Source organism: Trichoderma reesei (assembly GCF_000167675.1).
Source record: "Trichoderma reesei QM6a unplaced genomic scaffold TRIREscaffold_23, whole genome shotgun sequence".
NCBI lineage: Eukaryota > Fungi > Ascomycota > Sordariomycetes > Hypocreales > Hypocreaceae > Trichoderma > Trichoderma reesei.
The window spans coordinates 22,192-39,587 of NW_006711170.1; the positions used below are offsets into that span (position 1 = coordinate 22,192).

Below are 17,396 nucleotides of genomic sequence, written 5' to 3' on the forward strand. Positions count from 1 at the left end.
GACGAACAAGAGAAGGAGGGTGGCGAGGATGTTCAGGACGGCAAGGCTGGTGAGGCTGGTGAAGATGGCGGAGATGCCAGGGAGAACGGTGATGCAAGTTCCCAGGATAAAGGAACTAATGAAGTCGAGGAACCTGACGAAAGAAGTGAGGATGGGGATATTGAGGATCCTGCGGGCCAAGAAACCAAGAAGGATGCGGACAAAACAGCCAAAAAGATCGCCAAATGGTCAAAAAATATGGAGGACGACGACTTGATAGGCAGGAGCGCCGAGATTCTCGCAGTGGTATCATCCGATGATGATTACGGGCAACCGAGCGAGTATGCAACGACCTGGGTGATGTATCACATTGAGAAGAGCTTCAAACATCGGCTTGAAAGTCCTTTAGCCAACCTCATCAAGGCCTTTGTACTCGAGAAGAGCGGCGACTCTGGCGACTTGGCCTACAAGGTCTCCAGGGCCTTTCATGTATGGAGCGCTCTGATGACCAAGGTTGTTCGAGATTCGGAGCAAAGTCGAGAACTCAAGTGGGCAGCTCGTTTACCACCGAGTCCAATCTGGGTGGTCTGCCAAATGAACTGGATCGAAGTCGCCGAGTACCTCTACAATTGCTCATATCCTGGCATCAATGACGGTCGAAAGATGCACACAAGCGAGCGCGAGCTTGATGTCAACCCCTTGTGGTACGCTATCCTATCGAAGAAAGCCGACCTCATCGATTGTTTGACCAAATGCAACGCGGATGCGAACCGAGTCTTCATTGTCGACACATATGATGAACCCATTGTAACAGCGGCCAGGAAAAATGACACCGAGTTGATCACCATCCTGTCAAAGCAGAATTACGGAGGTCAGAAGGCTGCGGAGGAAGCTTTTGTAAGCGCAGCTAGTGGAGGATGTTGTGAATCAATAAATCTTCTGCTGGATCTTTGTCTTGTCTCGATAGAGAAAGCAGGGCACAATGCTTTGTGCTCTGCCTGCGCCGGGGGGCATCTCGACGCGATCAAAATCCTTCTCGAAAGGGGAGCTCCCACGAGGAGGGGCGGTCATATGCTATGCCGAGCGGTTTTGCACCGCAAGATTGAGGCCACACGGTTTCTTTTGAGCCAAAAGATTGGCTTTGATGTTTTGTCTACCGCTCTTGTCATTGCCCTGTCGAATTCGGACGAGACATGCGCGGATCTCTTGTTGGAGCACGGGGCGAAGAAAGATGGATTGGCACTCGTGCGAGCGATTCGAGACAAGACGGCCATGACTGCGCTGAAGCTGATCGAGGCTGGCTACGACGTCAACGGAAGATATCTGGACAAGAGACGGACTGCTCTACATTATGCAGCGCTGTCGGGGCAAACCAGGATTGTCGAGGCGCTCTTGGGGGCCTCTGCCGATGTGAACCGCGTCGATGCCAACGCAAGGACGCCACTGCATCTGGCTGCTCTGAATGGGCATGTTGACTGTGTGCAATTGCTCATGAAGCATGGGGCGGATGTGCTGTGCGAGGATAATCAGGGCAAGATACCCTTGGATTTAGCGGAAGAGAAGAATCATGTCGAGGTGGAGAGGGCTATAAGGGAGGAGATGGAGACGATGTTGAGGAAGTTGATGGCTGCGCGAGATGGCGAGGGCGGTGCTCATAAATCTTGAGACGCCTCTGAGTCTTCTATGTTATACGTAGGTATCTTCGAAGGCATCCCTTTGCTGCATTACCTTGTCTGGCATGGGCATCAATCTTCAACAATTAACCATCTTCAGCGCGACTTTGGCATTGCCGTTGGGACGACTGAAAGGCCTTCCTGTTCGACTCTTACCATATACAAGAAAAGCGATCAGGTAGTGTCGTTTTACGAAGAAATTGTTCAACTTGATTGGTGCTTTTGTATCAGAAAAGGGTGTGTCGATGAGCGACCATCTAGATGTGCGCATGCGTCAAGAGCTCTCTGCGGGAGGCCTACAAAGGAATGCTGTAAACCTGAGGCTCGGATGCATGACACGTCAACAAGCGTTTAGCCTAAGTGAAGTACCTTGGAGGCAACCATTCGGGCTGAAAATCCAACTCAAGTGAATTGGGGGTAAGGCTGTGTAGCCTCGCGATTGTTTGCCCAACTTCCCCGCCGGCGGCTGGCTATCCCATGCAGCTATCATATACAATCCGACCTCTCAAGAGGCACTCCCCGATTCTGATCACCCCTCTCACAGCTCGACCCGGGGCATTTCATATTTGACTAAATAACAGTAATAATTCATCGCCATCTCTGTTGATACGGATCTTCGACGACTCTTGGATATCTGCAACTCAACTCAGCTCGGCTCACTTAGAAGGGGTTGGAGATGGCAACCCCACAATTCGCCTGTGCAAACTGGAAGCCAGACAGCACGGATTGCAAGAAGTATGGCAGATATCGTTGCAAGAACTGCCTTCTCGTTGCGGTAAGTAAGATACATACAACACATTCCTTTAGGTGGCAATGCGCTCTTCTAAACCAGCCTTCAAATTTCCCCAGTACTGCGGCGCGGACTGCCAAAAGGCACACTGGGTCGTCCACAAAGCGGACTGCAGGTCTCCTCTCGGTAAAGAAACGTGGACGCCCGACTGGGTGCTGGAGAAGCGAGTACCGGCATTCATCGGAGACTCAGACAATGGGCAGGCGGTGTTTGGAGTGAAGAAGTTCCTCTGGGGCAATATACCTGCGATCGACGTGCTCCAACTTGGGTCGAATGAAGGTGATGGCTATAAAAAGCCATTGAACCTCTTGTTTGCCGGTATGTAACTACCAAGCCTACCATGGACACCGCTTTCAGCAGAGAAACTAAAAGGGGAACTGCCACTTTTGCAGCCTCGGGAGACCTTCGAAACGTTGTCAAGACGATTGCCCAGATCCCCAGCAGCTTCGAGGAGCCCGTCACGGTTGCAATCAACGACCGCGATATTGACATCGTGGCACGCAACGCCATATTGCTTCTCATTGCGCTGGTATCAGAGAACATGGAAGAAGCAGTCGACTGCATCATTCACGTCTGGTACTCGGCCCTCATCCGCAAGTCCGACCTCGAGATGCTCCAACAACGGATTCGACCCCTTGTCGAGAGCGTGTGCGAAAAGATCAAGGACAAGCCACGCACCAGCGTGTTGGCAAAGACCTTCACCTTTGGAGAGCGCTCCCTAAGGCTCGTTTTGCAAAAGTCGTCTTGGGACGCGCTCCTGGGTTACATGAGCATTCCGGCCGGCTTGACGGCCCAACGGGCGAATCAGATCCGCACAGCGGTTACCCTTGCAGAGTCTAGGAAGGATTATCGTCACCGGAACTGGCTTGTTCAATCCCCAACCCAACGAGTTGCGAGGCACCGGTTTCGACAAGACGGATTGTTGCTGCCATTCGGGGCTCCACGCGATGAGTTTCAGGAGCCAAACCCGTGAGTGGCATATGGCACCCAACTACCTACCTCTATAAGTCAAGTCGAAGTATCTCATGAGATCACAGGACAATGTACCAAACGGCCAACACTTGGCCGATGCATGACAGTGCTGATCCCCTCAATGGATGGTCACCGAAGGATGTTGAAGACACTTCGAGCGGGCCCGCGACCGCTGATATCTACGGCAAGCTTTTCTACCACCTTCGTGCGCTGGTCCACTCCTTTCTTCTTCATCTTTCAAAGCTGCGTGTATCCTTTCGACTGCTTCAGGTAGACTTTTCTGAGGTTCCAAAGCATGTCGAGTCAAACTATTTCAGTCGCATCGAGGTAAGCCTGTAGTATCTCACAGATGTCCAGGGGCAAAACGGCTGACTCGGGCACACACACACAGGTCTCCAATGTTTCAGACCGTGGATACGTCGGGATCCATCGCACAGTTGCCATGATGGCGCCGCTGCTCCAGGGGCCGCTCATCAATCCCCATGCGACTCTCATCACTCTCTTCATGAATGCCGTGCCAGAGACTATGACCATGGAAGAGCAGAGGGCCGTCATGTCTCCGCATGGACAAGCGATGAGACGCCTTTTAAAGTTCCTCCCGATGGAGCGTATGCCGATGAGCCCCTATGATCCCGCTTTTGTCAAAATGTCATATGCCTCGTCTGTTGTTGCAGCCTATGACCATATATTTGATCGGTAAGCACGAGATTCGATGAACTGGAGGAGCATTCTTGCCTTCACCACTATGGTCTCTCAGGAGATTAACTCGAGTGCAGATACATGAAGGTGATGGCCTTCTCCGAGATGGAAGAGGCTCTTGGCGTGGCGATGAAGGCCAAGCACACTGTGATCGAGAAGTGGCCGTATCAGATGAAACTACAACCTGGCCAGCCTGGGGCTCAGGAGGAGTTCAACCGGCTGGTGCGTGGTGATCTCTCTGGGAATGAGCGCTACGTGGAGTGGCGGCGAACAAAGATGTATAGAGAGGAAATGGATGGTGAAGCAGGCAAGGATCTGCTGGAGAACATGAGTTCATTGGACTTGCGGCGCTGAGAAAAAGGGATTTGCACTGATCGGTGAGCTTCTTGGAGAAAATGCTGCTGCATAGCGGTATATTTGATGCTTTGGAGGTAATTGCTATGAACAAGCTTGACCACCAATCACATAGATGTATCTTTAAAGCCGGCATGACTCTATCCTTTTAAATAGGTAAGCCAGCAAAGATGATGATGCCTTTAGCATAGGTATCTTGAGAAAAGCACAAAGGAAAAAGAGGGAAACAGCCAAATTGTTATGAATTGTGCTTTCGTTGGAATTGGAAGTATGACAAAAATGCAAAAAGAAAATCACCTCCGATACTGGGAATCGAACCCAGGGCTGCTCGGAGCTTCAATCGAAGATTGAGAGCGAGCGATGTTAGCCACTACACCATATCGGATTTATGCTTTGGATGCAAGGATCTCACACATACAGGCCTATAGAGGCTAGTGCAAGGTCTGTTAGTTGGTCTGCTGAAGAACCGCCCGCAGCCACTAACAAGCCCCTTGCATAAGGTAAGCCATCGTCCGCAGCCCTGAACTTAGACGGTTCCCCGCTCTCCGCGGGGCAGCTCAGCGCTACGACATCACTGGACTTGTAGCTCGTGATGCTCTATCAGATGACAGCTTCTGCCTGGTCTCTTGCCTGCCTCTCAACTCTTACACAAACAACGGCCTGAAATCGTCGCTGTTTCTACCTTATATATACTGGCTTCTACTGCTTGAGCTACGCCTTGCACGACAACCCCTTCACCAAGACGCTCGAACCCTAGCTACCTTGTATCGACCAAGCTTGCAGCGCAACCGTTACCATGGACGAGCCGCTTCAGTTCGTCCCGTTCACGTCCGAGATAGAGCTGCCGTTTTACTCGGCGCTCTTCTCGTCCAAGCTTGAATACGACAAGCTCGACGACTCTGCGCGCGGCATAGTGGGCGTGTACGAGGCGCGGGACGTGGAACCAGATGCGAGCTGCAAGCTCCAGATCCTCGGCAGCGCCTTGACGAACACAGAGTGGGTTGGAAGCAGTGCAAGGGAGGCAAGCCGCTGGAGCTGACATGTGCCCATAGTCCTCCTCTCGGAAAAGCAAGAGCCGAAGGCATCATCAGGAATGTCAACACCATCGAGGACTTCCGCAAGACCGACAAGGCCGCCATGTTGAAGCTGGCCGGCAGGCAGATATGGGACGCCATCAAAGACGGCAGCATATACTCCGTTCCTTCGCTACTATCCTCGTTCATCATCCTGTCATATGCCGATCTTAAGAAATACAAGTTTATATACTGGTGCGCATTCCCTGCGCTGCACTCGGATGCGCAATGGAAGCGCTCCGGGCCAATTCAACGACTCACCTCGGACGAGTCCACGGCACTGCTGGACCGGGTGGGAACATGGCGATACAGCGTGGACAAGCGCGAGCACGGGTTCTTCTTGGCCAAGAAGGTCTGGGGAGACAAGCCCCAGGATCTGCATGAGCATGACCCGGCGCACAAGATTCCATACCGGTGGGAGGTGGCTTCGCTGCGGCAGTTTGAAGATGGCTTTTTCGACGGTGTTGCGGAGGAGGATCGATTCGTCACATTCCTGGACCCATCTACTTTCCCCGAAGGCCCCTCGTGGCCGTTGCGCAACCTGTTAATCTTGATCCGCCATCGATTTCGTCTGTCCAATGTCAACATCTTGTGTTTCAGAGACGAATGGTCCAGACGGCATGAAGCTAAAAGCATCATTATCCCGATCAAGATGGACCCGGTCGACGATATGGAGATTAAGGAGATGCCCAAGGTTACAGGCTGGGAGCGGGCAAAGAACGGCAAACTTCAGGCGCAGCTGGCCAATCTGGGAGAATATATGGATCCATCTCGATTGGCTGATTCTGCGGTAGATTTGAACCTCAAGTTGATGAAGTGGCGTCTGGCCCCGGACCTGAACCTCGACATCATCAAGAACACGAAATGCCTGCTGTTAGGTGCCGGAACGCTGGGTGGATATGTCTCAAGGAATCTGCTGGGCTGGGGCGTCAGGAAAATCACATTTGTCGACTACGGCAGCGTATCCTTCTCGAATCCAGTTCGCCAGCCGCTTTTCGAATACGATGACTGCCTCAACGGCGGGAAGCCAAAGGCAACCCAAGCTGCCGAGATGTTGAAGAGGATATATCCGGGCGTGGACGCCGAGGGCCACTCCTTGTCTGTGCCGATGCTTGGCCATCCGCTCACTGATGAAGCGAGGACGAAAGCCGAATACGATATGCTCGAATCCCTGATTGACGCTCATGACGTCGTCTTCTTGCTCATGGACACCCGCGAATCCCGATGGCTGCCGACAGTGATGGGAAAGGCCAGGGGCAAGATTGTCATGAATGCCGCTCTTGGGTTTGACTCGTACGTAGTCATGCGACACGGCGCTGAGCCTACAGAGGAGGGCAAGGAGTCGCTCGGCTGCTACTTTTGCAACGACGTTGTTGCTCCTGCTGATGTAAGTTTTCAAGGTTTCTCAGATTGCTTGAATATCGCATCACTAACATTCATCGTGCGCAGTCTATGAAAGATCAGACCCTTGACCAGCAGTGCACTGTGACGCGCCCCGGAGTCGCCGCCATCGCCTCAGCACTCTTGGTTGAGCTCCTGACAAGCCTTCTGCAACACCCACTCAAGCACAGTGCCCCAGCACCTCAGCCAAGGCCAGGCGTCACCCTCGAAAGAGATCCCCCCAACCACCCTCTCGGTCTCGTACCGCATCAAATCCGAGGCTATGTATCCACCTTCCAGAACATTGTCATTCGCGGGCAGTCATACGACAGCTGCAGCGCGTGCAGCCCCAAGATACTAAACGCCTTCCGCACCGACGGGTGGGAATTCGTAAAGAAGGCTCTCCAGGAGAAGGACTACGTGGCTGAACTGTCTGGGCTTGCGGAAGTGCAGCGCAAGGCTGAGGAACTGGAGGCCCAGCTGGATTGGGACGACGACGAGGAGGCGGCTGACGAGGGCGATGGAGAACTGCTCTGATTCATCTTCGCCAACCTTTCCTCAATCACGGAATCACTGACAGTTTTACAGTGGCAAGTTTTCTATGTTTGGGTTCTTTTTGTCTTCTGGTATTGGAGTAGGTTTCTTGGTAGAAACGGCGTTGGTCTTTCTGTCTCTTACGGAGTACTCACTTCTTGTTCGAACATCTCATATCCCCAGGAGGATACGTCAGGAGGATGCACATGCCGTCTCCCTGAGTACTTGGTTATGGCATACTTACTTACCCTCTTGTATATAGGAGCTTCGAATGCTCCAGCAGATGTTTACAGTTCGGTATTCCTTCTTTCTAATTTGCGACCATTTGCATCGTGGGTTCCCATGTCCCTTTCGAGTGATTATGCTTGCGATAAATGACACATGTAGCTGAGCAATCGTCGTACCGGAGTGAGGTTTCGAACTCGGTCTCAGGATTGAGCCGTATAACCTTTGACTGAACGAGTTGCATCACCAATCACAGGTTCCGTGGTCTAGTTGGTTATGACATTTCGTTAACAGTTCAGTTGACACCACCGAAAAGGTCCCCGGTTCGAGCCCGGGCGGAATCACCACCTTTACTTTTTGCCTCTCTACCTTTTTGCGCCATCCACCTTTTCTTCCCCTTTCAATTGAAGTTACCCTAGATTTTCACATTTCTTGTTCCATAATCGACAGAAAGCTCAATGGTTGGTTGCCAAGACCCCAATTGTCCTCAATAATCAAGCACCATGTGTAGGACGCAAAAATTGTTCAATGTATAAATAATTGTGATTAGAGGAAGTCGGGTATCAATTCATTACAATAGCCAAACCTGATGCCGCCTCCAAACAGGGTGCATCTGCCTCCAGCCGACCAGAAGAAGAAGATAAAGAGTCCATGAAGGAAAGACTGTCATAACCGCGTCTATATCCGGCCACGTTGTGAGCCGGCGACCACTCCTCCACTGTCGCATCCGTATTCTAAAAGACTTCGCCAGTCAATGCCCGTTCAGATGCCGCAAATTGGTGGTGCGTGCATGGCGTGAAGCGACGGGGCGTCATGGCTTGAGCTTGCGGATACGATGGTGGGCGGCGTGTTTAGTATTTCAGTATGATGTACAGAGCGTGGATGATGCCGGGAATGTAACCTGAGATCAAACATGTCAGTAACTGATACGATGTTTGCAGCAGTGACGTGATTGAGGGTGAGAAAACGGAGGTGGTGAGAATCTGACATACCCAGGATCGTGAGGAGGATGTTGATCAGGAAGTCAGCGCCGCAGCCTCGCTCGAGGAAGACACCGACGGGCGGCAGGATGATGGCAAGAAGGATCTTGCAAATGTCGCTGAAGAGACGGGAAGGTCAGTGACTGTTCAACCAGAAGAGAGCTTGTGAATGGATCCATCCCGAGACCTCTCGTTGCGGTGAGGTCGCGTGCGCTCGAGGGAAGCGAGAGCTGATAAGCTGCGGGGAAGATGACGGAAGCCACGGGACGTCATGGTGAAGGGGCTTACCTTGCGGTGAAAGGCATGTTGGGTATCTTGTGTGTAGTTTATGCAAAGCTCAAGGGCTCAGAGTTGTGGATATATCGCGTGGTGTCAAGAGAGGTCGCAGTGGAAAGACCTTGAAGGCGCAAAGATGGTGGTTGCTTGGGAGAGGAGAAAGAAGATTATCTGCAAGGAGAAGATCGGAAGAAGTTTTGGGTAAGACAAATAGGAGGGAGAGGAGAAGCAGACCACACGAAGGTTTTTGGCAAGTCCGGGTACTATTTATTGCCCATTGGGCGTCATCCTTGGCTCCTTCCCAGACATTCCGAGCCAAGCCTTGGAGAACGGGAAGCCGCCTTCCATGTTGCGTCATCGACTGGTCAAGCCACAGCAGTCGATGCCCGTTGCGGGAGACCAGCTCGATGCTTGACCAAAAGAGTTACTGGCCATGTACATACAGTAAGGTACTTGTTGCAGACCTAAGATGGAACTTAGAACGACTCGGACATGCCATGGCAGGATAATCGGCAGCCCGAGAGATCTGTCGCATCATGCAAGGGCTACAGGCCACACACGCTGCCCGGAATCAAGCTTGAATCCGCATGTACCTCGTAAAGAAATGAAGAGAAAATCACAGGGCATACGTCATGAATCTACCATCGTGCTGCAGACCCCTGCTTAGTGCCGCATTTATTCTCCATGAGCAATCCAAAGCTTGGCCGCACCGCCACAGTCAAGCACAGCTGTGACAGAGCTCTAAGGCCATGCTTACGCCACGATTCCATCGCCACATGACGACAAGCCCCGGCCTCATTGGGGGGGAGAAGATTGGATGTGGGTGACGCACCAGCCACAACCAGCTTGCCGAACGCAATTCCGTGTCTGCCGGAAGCGCGGCTTTTGGTGGTGTTCTGGCTCGACGTATGAGTGACCTCAGCAGGAAGTTTTCTTCTCTCCTTGTAAGGTAATAATAGAACGCTTCTGCTTTGGCATGTGGCAGTTCGATGCTTTCCTTGCTCTTAGAAAATAAGGCCTCTTGCGCTGCTTTAGCTGCCGTCATGATGAGGCTGTGCGAAATTCCCATTCCAGGATCATACCTAGTAGATGATCGCACCTCTTGCAGCGGTAGAGATCAGTCATTGTGTGCTTTTTCACTGCATTTTCCAGGCCTCCCATCACGGGCCCCCCGCTGCTAGCTCGGGTCTTGGCTGAACGCAATCGCCTGACAGTCGCAGCTCTTGGCGGTGAATGGAGCCGCGGCCAGCAGTTGGCTTCTGTCCCTGTCCAACCATGCATCAGTCCGAACGCCGTGCGAGCCGGGGGCTGGATTGACTTAAAGTGTAGGCAGTTCCTAATACTGCAACGGCTCACAAGAATTGCAGCAAACGCTGTCTTTTGTCTGACAAGGTGGTAAGTTGGCGTAAAACCGGTTAATCAAGACAATGTCTGTTCTGCGGGCGCCCATATCATCGTGAGATCAATTTCTCCGAGCGCGGAGTGAGATCCGTGGAGTGCTGCTAGGCGTAGAGCTTACAGAAACAAGAAAGAAAAACAACTGACATTGGATGATTAGGTGAGGCCGTCCAGCCTCTACAATTAGTCCCCGTTTTCTCTATCCAGTTGTCCCAAATTAGTCCTGAACTCTAGGAGCGGCATCTCGTAATGCTCGACTCAGCATGCAAATGCCACCCAGTCCTCCGCAGTAGTATGTATGTCCCAGATAATAGACAACGCCCAGTAGATGCAGCAGATGATACCTCGGCCCTCACTCCTCCTTTGTGGTCGACGCAGCTCCTCCCAGCCGCTTGCCGTAAAACACCACGCCCGACAACCAGCTGCCCAGACATGAGCCTGCGTACAAGCCACAGACAACCGTGACAGGCCACCTCTGCCAGTCACGATCCCAGTCGAGCGGGATAGGTACCGCGCCCAGCCATGCGCCAAGAACCGCGCCCAACAGCCCGCCAAGAGTCTCGTCGAGAGGCGCAGTCAGTCCAGCCACGGCAACCAGAGCTTGGCTGTCCAGCCCGCGTGCGTAGATGACGGGGAAGACGCCAAGCAGAGAGAAATGCGCCGCGCAGAGAAACGTGTGAGGGACATGATCGATGAATGGCGCGCCGAAGAGGATGAAGAGCGCATGAACGACAGGAGTGGATATCGCGGCGAGGATCAAGGCAAGGATCGCAGTCTAGAGTTGACAAAGACGAGGAATCAATGTTAGCATTCTTCTCATGTCAAGCCAATGCTCAATCACTGCGATTCCATTGAGCAAATCCAAGTATGACAATGGGGGAGCTGCGTACCACCACCGAGCTCGTCCCGGCCGTCTCCGGCTTCTTCTTCTCGCCAGGACGAGTCTTCTTGGCCGCTTTCGCCTGTTGAGAGCCCGCCGCTGGCAAGCACAGCACCACGTACGCGACCTGAATCACAGCGACAACGGGCAGCGCAGACTGCAGCGTCAGCACCGGCTGTGCTACCAGATGCTCGAAGCGGGCCGCCAGCAGCCCGAGCAGGACGGCGACTCGGCCGAAAGAGACACCCTTGGCCAGGGCATTGTCGAATGTCGGGACCGCGGATATGGCGGCTTTCGGTTTGCTTTCTGTGGCTTGGGCGGATGGCCCTCTTGCCAGTGCTGAAGACATGGTGATTGCGTCTGCCGGCTGCAATATCGGGGTGTTGGAAGTTGAGCTGTTTGAATCAATTCGAGGTTTGGAGATCAAGGTTTGGCTTAGTCATGAAGTCACGTGCTATATCCTCGGCTTAGAGCAAGCTTCTCATCCCCCAGTTCCAACCCTGGGATTTCTCTCTCTCTCTCTCTCTCTCTCTCTACTAGTAGATCTGTCTGTGTGCTGCTTCATCTCTCTATGTAGGCTCCATTGCCTTCCATTGCGAATTTGTGTGCTGAAGAGCTTGCGAACAATAGATGTAATGGTATCGTTCAAGCTTACCCGTTGGTTCCACCCTTCGTGACCAACTGTTCGGACCTAGCCTCACAGTTGGGCCCAAAAACCCTGTTCCACCCCAAAACCCGTTCCAGGCAGCTTTTTGGTGCGCTTCCCATACAATCCAAACCTAGAAAAAACAACAACACGTCAACAACAACCGATCCACGACCCCGATGCCACAAATACCACCCGCAACGCATAGAAATCAGCAAAAAGCGATGGAATCGATGTCAAATTACCGATCTTTACGACCTTGATTTTTTTCAAATTACAGCGCGTTACAGCGGACCTTACAGCGCGTTACAGCAGACCTTACAGCGCGTTACAGCGCGGTTGTTTTTTTCGCAATCGCAAAAGGCCAAAATAACGCATCTCCCTCTACAGCCATAACAACCCCTGTTATTAAACAAATACTACATATAAAAGCTATTCCTTATAGCTTTCTGATTATAATGCTACTTTTATTTTCTATTTTAAAGGTCTTTTAGATTTTTCCTTATATATGTAAAAGCTGTAAATTTACTAGTAAAAAATTGGAACGGTTTTTGGGGTGGAACAGGGTTTTTAGGCCCAACTGTGAGGCTAGGTCCGAACAGTTGGTCACGAAGGGTGGAACCAACGGGTAGATGTGGGTAAGAGTCTTCTGCTGAACTGACTACAACTTAGAGCGCTTCCACAATATAGGTATCCATCATTATCCTCGCACTCTCGCTATCCGCAGTCTAGATATCAGTTTGAATGTCGCATGAATATCGTCTCTTGATGGCAGCTCTCGGGCCAAGGCGCCCCGTATGCCGAAGCACGCAACTCCTAGTTCTCCCGCGCTCTCTCCATCACCTGCACCCACATGTCCTTGATGTGAAACAGCCCGAGGGCGTTCTCAGCGTGCCAGGGCTTGTCCGGTTGCATCACGGCAATGTCAAAATATCGCAGCAGCTACAAGTTGTGTCAGCATAAAGCACGGCAGGGACATGAATAAAAAGCGGTAAGGAAGCCGCAGCTTTCTTCCCTTCACCGCATGAACAGACGTACCTCAAATATAACCTTGCCAATCTCAATCTGAGCAACAGGCTTACCCAGGCACTGATACTTGCCGTGCCCGAAAATCAGCTCGTTGGTGCGAAGCATGACGGCGAGCTTGTCCTGATCCTCCTCGAACCAGCGCTCTGGACGGAAGGCCTTGGCATCTTCGCCGTAAATCTCGGGGCTGCGGTGCATTGCATACGCGGAATATCCGATATTGGCGCCTCCCGGCAGAAAGACCTCCTGGCCCTTGATCTTGACGGTATCGCCCTGGGGCGGAATGTCTCGCGAGAAGATGTTGGCGACGGGTGGCATGACTCTCATGGCTTCGCGGATGGTGGCCTGGAGATAGGGGAGCTGCTTTGTCTGGCTGTGAGTGATGATGGCGCCCTCGCGGGGTGCTTTTCCAGTCTGGACTGCTTCATCAATCTCCCTTTGAAGCTTTGCGTATACACGCGGGTTCGTGATGATGTGCAGGAGGATGATGCGAATGGCAGACGATGTGGTGTCAGAGCCAGCGACAATCTGTTCAAGGGCCTCAGTCTTTAGGTCGGCGCCGTGGATGCCGTGGCGGATAAAGGATGCGAGCATATCGGACCGCTTGTCTGTCGGGTTTGCCTCACGCTCGTCGACATAGCGGAAGCAGGTTGCAATCATCCTGCCGAAGCCGTTTTGGGTCTTTTCTGAGGGGGCAATGAAGCGGCCGATGACGGGCGCCTGCGCGATCCAGCTGAGGCCTATGGCGAGCGAGAAGTTGGCGATGCGGAGGCCCTCCTCGGCAGACTGGAGATAGCCCTCGACGTCGGTGTCGTTCTTCAGCATGCCAAAGGTCTTGCCCAGGCCAACGCCGCTGATGACGTCCAGGGCGAAGTACTGGACCTTCTTGGCCATGTCCACGGGCACGATCTTGGCGTCTGTGGAGACATACTTGGATCTGATCAAGTCGAGGAATTCCTGGACACACTGATCGATGGCGATTTCCAAGTCGAGGTTTTCTCTTCCGGAATACTAGGCGTCACATCACGTTAGCTTGCAAGATTGTTGGCCGACAAAGGAGGTGGTGTCACGGCATACCCCTGGAGCCATCTGCTTCCTCCTCTGCTCATGCTTCTTGTTGTCCGTCTGCGAAAAGACATTGTCACGCCCATACTCGAGGCGGCAGGCAGTGTAATACCAATCGGAGCGCTTGTATCCGGGCTTGTTGTTTACATGAATCCACACATCCGGGTCGGACGTAATCAGGAGGTTTGGTGCAACTCTTGCTATCGGGCCTGCAGTTTACTCAACACACAGAATGATATTAGTAAAGGGCGATTTGCTGCTGGTGGATTGCTCCCTGAGAAATGGGTCGTCGCACCGTATGTTTCACAAACCTCCGCATACCACTCGTGGCATCTCTCCTTGAAAAGAGCCTTCCTGTGCGGCAGATTGGTGAAATGAGTCAAGAAGGGGCCTTTGAAGGTCCTCAACCGGTTGAACTGGATGATTCTTCCCACAATGAAGAGGCCGATGAGACTGCTGGCGAGGAGGACGACGGAGATCGGGATCCCAGTAACGCTCTCCATCTCTTGGTATTGGTGTTGTTCGGAGTCTCTCTATGTGAAATTCGTTGACTTGATAGGTAGATTGCTTTGCTGAAGCGTGGAGCAGCAGCACGTAGCAATGACCCCGCGTGACAACTTTCACCCGGATGCAACTCTGATACCGGGAGACGGGCCTCCAGATACGTCTACCGGTTCGACTCTCGGCGTACGAGGTGTCACGATCGCTGGTGAATCCGAATCGCTCTCGAAGATGCTCAAGGAACAGACAAATAGGGCACCTGCTTGCCTGGTTGATAACCAGACTAGATGCAGTCAGAACTCGAGATACTCCAAACTGCCAACGAAGCAGCAGCCATGAAGCAGAATCAAGACTTCAGAGTAGAAGAAGCAAAAAGAGGAAGAAGAGGAAGATAACATGGGTGGACCAGAATGATCTACAGCTGGGAATTCTCGTATATAATATACCTAGGTAGTAGCTCTGATCTAGTAGTCTCGAGACCCTTACCTGACTTGACTGGGTAATAGGACTCTCACCTATCCGACTATGTGTCCAACGAAACCAAGAAAGACATGGGCAACCCATCCGGACCCCCTCACCTCATCATAACTTGCCCTCTTTTCCACTTCCTAGTTCAAGTTTCCTTAGCTCTCTTTGTAATAGCACAACAGCAACGGGTAGACGGGATCTGATACCGCTTTTCCCCGTCTACTAGTCTGGGGCCTGGGCTACTACCACCACCACCACTACTAGTATTCCCCATTCCATTCCAACGACATCCTCCTCCCCGTCTGTCCTACACAACAACGACAGCCCGCGGAGAATTGTAAAACAGCAAAACAAAACAATAACCGGGATGGGGATCGCTAGTAACAGGACCCCAGGAGCAGCCTGCAGTATTTAGTGTGCCGGGCTACTGGATTCTAGTGGCCACGGCTTTCGCTATCAGCCCACCAAAAGCTTTGGAGGGACCGTGGACACGACCACCCCCCCCCCCCGTTTTTTTTTGCCCCGTCCAAGCCGTTTTGAACTTCTTGAGAGCGGCCGACCCAGAGAAAACCGAGCCCCGGGGGCGCGGGATCATGGCGCTAGCAAGGGGGCGAGAGTTGGGCCGCCGTTGCGGTTCAAGAGAAGGGGGGGGGGGACTTGATTGATGGTTGGAAGAAGAGGGAAAAAAGCTGGAGACGGAGCTTTGATTCCTGTTTCTGCGTGTTTCACCTGTAAGGGGTGTAGACGGCAAGGACTAATACATACAGCTTATACTACCTCGGTAGTACTAGCGATGGCCTCTGTATATTGCGATGAACTTGGATGCATTGGACCCGTGTCGCTGGGACGGCTGGCAAATGAAATGGACCGAGTTGCTAATCCCAGTCAGCCTAGGCATGCGACGGACCTCTATGTAGTACATACTGCACATGGTAGTAATGGACATGGGACATGGGGCACGTTCGTTTAGAAACGGAAAAGCTGAGCAAAAATGTGATGTATAACAAAAACGAGTTGAGCTGGAGTCTATGACATACTACCCATTCGCACAAATCACTCATTGAATAGCATTTTTGATCGCCTAGAGCTCCCCCCTGAGCAGTCACTTCTCACCAACCCAGATTTCCAATATTCTGGGATACGTAATTCACATCACATGTTGCATTGCGCTGAGAACCGCGGCGTACCATGGCGCTCGGTGAGGTTCCCTTGCCAGTAGGTAGTAGTAGGGGGGGGCAAAGGCGGGATCAGTTCAGCATGTCTCAGTGCATTGAGAGAAAAGACAACGCAAAGACGAAATTGCTATGGAGCAAGTCCATACGGGGATTAGCTAGTTGAGTATGGTACGTAGGTAGGTAGGGACAGGGAAGGGAGACGATTGCGGGCAACACAAACTGGGGCCGTCATCGTTCAGGGATCGGAAGCAGTGCGACTCTGTGCGAGAATCTAAGGGACTCGGTTTGTAACTAGTACCATTATCATGTCAAGTCTGCCTAGAGCAACGTACGCAATACTAGGTAGATAAGTAGGTAACGGGTGCTGTACCTGTCAAGGCGGGAAACAGAGCTCCAAGCGATGCACTCGTGCCCGGTTTAGGACGACGGTTCTGTTCACACGTACATTCGTAGTGCCGTATAGCGCATGTTAGACGATGTGATCAGTAACAATATTACATGACAAAACGTGCAGCCCAGCCAGCATCACATGAACAAATCGACCTGCTTCTTTCATGGGTATACAGATTGGTTGCTCAGCTCAGGTCTCGTATATGTACCCAAGGTAAGGTTGTTAGATACTAGGTAGTAGGTAGGGCAAGGTAGGTAGGGGGTAGGTAGGTAGTAGGTAGTAGTCAAGGTAAGATGCCAACAATCTCGAATAGAACGCTGAAAAAAAGAACAAGACACTAGACGCCAGCCAAACACGAATCAATGTTCCCAGACATCGGGCTTCCGTGCAAAGACATTCGTACTGCATGTCACACACACACATTGGTTAGTGCCTGCCTGCCAAATGACGGCCATGGGGGAGAGGTCAGCTGGAATGCGGAAAGACACTTACAGAATGTAGTATGGTCTGATCTTGGGGTTGTTGATGGCCTTGCGCATCTCGGCGACAAAAAGCTGCACCTCAATGTACTCCCACCCCATGATTTCCTTGAGCATGAAGAGCGCGAAGCCCTCGAGGCTCTCGTCGAGGAAGGCGAGGTTGTACGCGCCAATCTGCTTCATCGTGGGATCGCTGCTCCAACGGCCGCTCGGCACCTTGTAGTTCTTCTCGACCACGTCGACGAAACCCGCCTCCTGCATCAGCTTGCGCATCCTGCCGCCCGTGCCGATGAGCAGCGTCCGCCCCATGCGCTCGCCGGCCTCGGTAAACACCTCTGACCAGCGCTTGAAGATGTGCTTGGGGTCGTCGCGGACTTCGGGCACGTCGCTCATCAGCGTGATGTTGAACTCAAAGTCCTCGATCCAGCCGCC

General features: G+C 52.4%; 6 protein-coding genes across 6 annotated transcripts in view; 2 read left to right on the top strand and 4 right to left on the bottom strand.

Moving 5' to 3' along the window:
- Window positions 1-2,328: 2,328 nt before the first annotated feature.
- On the top strand, window positions 2,329-4,467 carry TRIREDRAFT_67971 (uncharacterized protein; the record flags this gene model as incomplete). The annotated part of the gene is made up of 6 exons (XM_006968377.1): window positions 2,329-2,427; window positions 2,502-2,760; window positions 2,835-3,411; window positions 3,480-3,741; window positions 3,806-4,110; window positions 4,191-4,467. 6 exons carry the CDS (start codon window positions 2,329-2,331, stop codon window positions 4,465-4,467), a joined length of 1,779 nt encoding a protein of 592 aa, XP_006968439.1.
- Window positions 4,468-5,263: 796 nt separating this feature from the next.
- On the top strand, window positions 5,264-7,721 carry TRIREDRAFT_51378 (uncharacterized protein; the record flags this gene model as incomplete). The annotated part of the gene is made up of 3 exons (XM_006968378.1): window positions 5,264-5,467; window positions 5,503-6,927; window positions 6,990-7,721. 3 exons carry the CDS (start codon window positions 5,264-5,266, stop codon window positions 7,455-7,457), a joined length of 2,097 nt encoding a protein of 698 aa, XP_006968440.1. The 3' UTR covers window positions 7,458-7,721.
- A 482-nt stretch (window positions 7,722-8,203) lies between these two features.
- Window positions 8,204-9,117, bottom strand: TRIREDRAFT_81136 (uncharacterized protein). Its single transcript, XM_006968445.1, has 3 exons — window positions 8,948-9,117; window positions 8,672-8,778; window positions 8,204-8,580 (listed from the first exon to the last, which is right to left on the bottom strand). The coding sequence occupies exons 1-3, from the start codon at window positions 8,962-8,964 to the stop codon at window positions 8,531-8,533; spliced, it is 174 nt and encodes a 57-aa protein (XP_006968507.1). The 5' UTR covers window positions 8,965-9,117; the 3' UTR covers window positions 8,204-8,530.
- A 1,568-nt stretch (window positions 9,118-10,685) lies between these two features.
- Window positions 10,686-11,562, bottom strand: TRIREDRAFT_5377 (phospho-ethanolamine N-methyltransferase; the record flags this gene model as incomplete). The annotated part of the gene is made up of 2 exons (XM_006968350.1): window positions 10,686-11,108; window positions 11,224-11,562. The coding sequence occupies 2 exons, from the start codon at window positions 11,560-11,562 to the stop codon at window positions 10,686-10,688; spliced, it is 762 nt and encodes a 253-aa protein (XP_006968412.1).
- Window positions 11,563-12,675: 1,113 nt separating this feature from the next.
- TRIREDRAFT_67964 (uncharacterized protein) lies at window positions 12,676-14,453 on the bottom strand (the record flags this gene model as incomplete). The annotated part of the gene is made up of 4 exons (XM_006968446.1): window positions 12,676-12,801; window positions 12,898-13,896; window positions 13,963-14,159; window positions 14,246-14,453. The coding sequence occupies 4 exons, from the start codon at window positions 14,451-14,453 to the stop codon at window positions 12,676-12,678; spliced, it is 1,530 nt and encodes a 509-aa protein (XP_006968508.1).
- Window positions 14,454-16,844: 2,391 nt separating this feature from the next.
- Window positions 16,845-17,396, bottom strand: part of TRIREDRAFT_110877 (uncharacterized protein) — a gene marked incomplete at both ends in the record, with an annotated part of 867 nt that continues 315 nt past the window's right edge. Inside the window, 2 exons of the mRNA XM_006968447.1 lie at window positions 16,845-16,887; window positions 16,978-17,338. Coding sequence (XP_006968509.1) covers window positions 16,845-16,887; window positions 16,978-17,338 — 404 coding nt within the window. The remainder of the gene's footprint in view (window positions 16,888-16,977; window positions 17,339-17,396) is intronic.